Source organism: Varroa jacobsoni, unplaced genomic scaffold, assembly GCF_002532875.2.
Source record: "Varroa jacobsoni isolate VJ856 unplaced genomic scaffold, vjacob_1.0 scaffold_73, whole genome shotgun sequence".
NCBI classification, from domain to species: domain Eukaryota; kingdom Metazoa; phylum Arthropoda; class Arachnida; order Mesostigmata; family Varroidae; genus Varroa; species Varroa jacobsoni.
This window is the reverse complement of record NW_019212975.1, coordinates 29777-32255: the sequence shown is the minus strand read 5'-3', so window position 1 is coordinate 32255 and position 2479 is coordinate 29777. Positions and strand designations below refer to the sequence as shown.

Sequence of the window (2479 nt, the reverse complement as noted above, 5' to 3'; positions counted from 1 at the left end):
TATTTCACGCAAATGATGTACCTATTTATAATACAATGTTTGAATGAGCGCCACAGGTACCGGTGCCGTCGTTGTGGACCGGCGATGACAATCCGCCCTATGTTTACTACATGTACTATTTGTACGCGAATCTGACCGTTCTGAACCAGTTTCGAAAATCTCGCGGGCTAAACATTTTCACATTGCGCCCTCACTGTGGCGAAGCTGGGCCTATACAACACCTCGTTGCAGGCTTCCTGCTCACAGAAAGCATTAACCATGGCTTACTTCTTCGAAAGGTGAAACATCTTCTTACGAGGAGCGCTTACAGTGAACTACACATAGCTGTGATTATATTAGACAGTAAATAATCTCTTGGTTTTGCTGAATGATCTGGTGCATAGCAATGGTGGCTGTACCGCTTAGTAGGGAGCGCAGCCAGCCAGCCAGCCAGCCCATAATGACGAAATGTTTGTCGTCCTGCATATTACAGGTGCCTGTGCTACAGTATCTATTCTATTTGGCGCAGATAGGTATCGCCATGTCTCCGTTATCGAACAATTCACTCTTTTTAAATTATCATCGAAATCCCCTTATCGAATACTTGAGTCGTGGATTATGTGTTTCGCTATCGACGGATGATCCACTTCAGTTCCACTTCACCCGGGAACCACTCATGGAGGAATACTCTATTGCTGCACAAGTATGTACGATGGAGCCAGTTCAACTAAAACTTACATATTATGGCAGTTAGCTACGCACTATAGACGATTTGGTACGATCAAGCAACTATACTTCCGCCAATTGAAAACGGGTTTATAGAATAAGTTAATCCATGTAGAAGTTAGCGGCACGTTGGTAAACGTACGAAGCGAACGAACCTACAGAGCAGTCAAGTCCTGGGCTAGTTTGACCGTCTTCTCCTAATCTCCTCCTCAACTTCAATGAAGTTGAGGAGGAGATTAGCTAAAACGAAACTGTTGCCGAATACTGTAGTGAGCAAATTGAAATTAAACAGGTTTGGAAATTAAACGGTGTGGACATGTGCGAGCTGGCGCGAAACAGCGTGCTGATGAGCGGTTTTCCGGTTTCGGTGAAGAAGAATTGGCTTGGTTCTGGCTATGAGAAGGAAGGTGTCGAAGGCAACGATGTTCGAAAGACCAATGTACCAGATATTCGAGTTGCCTACCGGTAAGACAAGGATAATTAGACATCGTTTGAAAATTAATGATCAGTTGAAACCGCAAGCAAAAACCATGTATAGCATTAGGTCATCGTATTGGTAGACACGTCTGTTTTGTTATGCTCATGTTAGCCGGCTGAAACATTGCAGGAGGAAAGAATTTTGCGTTTGAAGGTGACATCGATCTTAATAGCAAGGTATACTATACTATACTATACTGGAACGAGTACGTATCTTTAGAACAAATTATCGAACAGGTATTATCATGCCATAGATTTACTTACGACCGCTAAGCTTTAGGCTGGAAAAAAATAGGGTAGATGACCTAAACTCTACCGTTAACATTGACAGCACGAATGCGCAATAGGAGTCATTGGGTATGTTGTATGGAACGGACGAAACTTGTACCGTAACAGGCCTCGTTTTGTTTCAGGTTCGAGACGCTCGTTGCTGAGTTAGAAATGCTAGCGTCAATACTCGATAAGAGATCAAAATCAACTTCATGACAATCTCGTATCTGGCCTGTGCAACATCCGTTTCCTTTTGCGCGGGACTTTTTTGACAGTCCACGCCGTTACACATACATACCTCGTCGGTGTTACTTCATAAGCCGCTATGTGTTCCATATAATCTTATTGGTTGGTCTCCACTGGCGTCATTTGGCCCGCGATGGATTGACGCTGATGTTTACCGCGAAAAAAGGACCCTTTCTTATGCATGCTATAGCATAAGTAGCGATGACGTTTCCTTCGAAAAGCAACTTCGTTCCTCTTGAGATACAGCAAATGATTGCAGAAGCACAAGACGCACTATGAACACACGTAAAAAAACACATTAGATAAACTGTAAATAGCTGGAGTGAAGCGATAAATATATTCTACATATATTGCTCAGTGAGTACGTGCGTGTAGTGCAGTAGTAGCTGATAACACGGAGGTATTAAATAAGCTGTTAATAAATATGCTTGGATCAGACTGGAGACTTTGGCACATTCTTCTTATCGGTTGTCGCAGTCGAATGTTTTCGCGGATTGAGATGAACATGTGTTGAAGTTATAATAGATGTCAACTCGTGTGTCATGTACCAGATCCTCTATCTAGCCTTGAACTAACCTAAATGGAGAGTATTGAACAAATTCAACGAAAAAAAATGTGGCTTTATGGTGCTGTCCTAACTTTGATTGGGTTAAATATACTGTGAGAGTAAATCTCACTATTTTAAGGTATAATAAGAAGTTCCTATGGTAATCGGGTCAGATCTTGTCCACCAAACTTTAATTATTCAAACTCCTTTTACCATGATTGGCTGGCTCTCGCC

At 42.3% G+C, this 2479-nt stretch overlaps 1 protein-coding gene across 2 annotated transcripts in view; it reads left to right on the top strand.

The window, feature by feature from the left end:
- LOC111262565 (AMP deaminase 2) overlaps positions 1–2141 on the top strand; it is an 8821-nt gene extending 6680 nt beyond the window's left edge. For both annotated transcript variants that reach the window (XM_022836895.2, XM_022836909.2), the window contains 4 exons: positions 57–278; positions 473–682; positions 998–1170; positions 1596–2141. In XM_022836895.2, the coding sequence (XP_022692630.1) occupies positions 57–278; positions 473–682; positions 998–1170; positions 1596–1668 (678 nt within the window). In that variant the 3' untranslated portion in view covers positions 1669–2141. The remainder of the gene's footprint in view (positions 1–56; positions 279–472; positions 683–997; positions 1171–1595) is intronic.
- Positions 2142–2479: the final 338 nt, after the last annotated feature.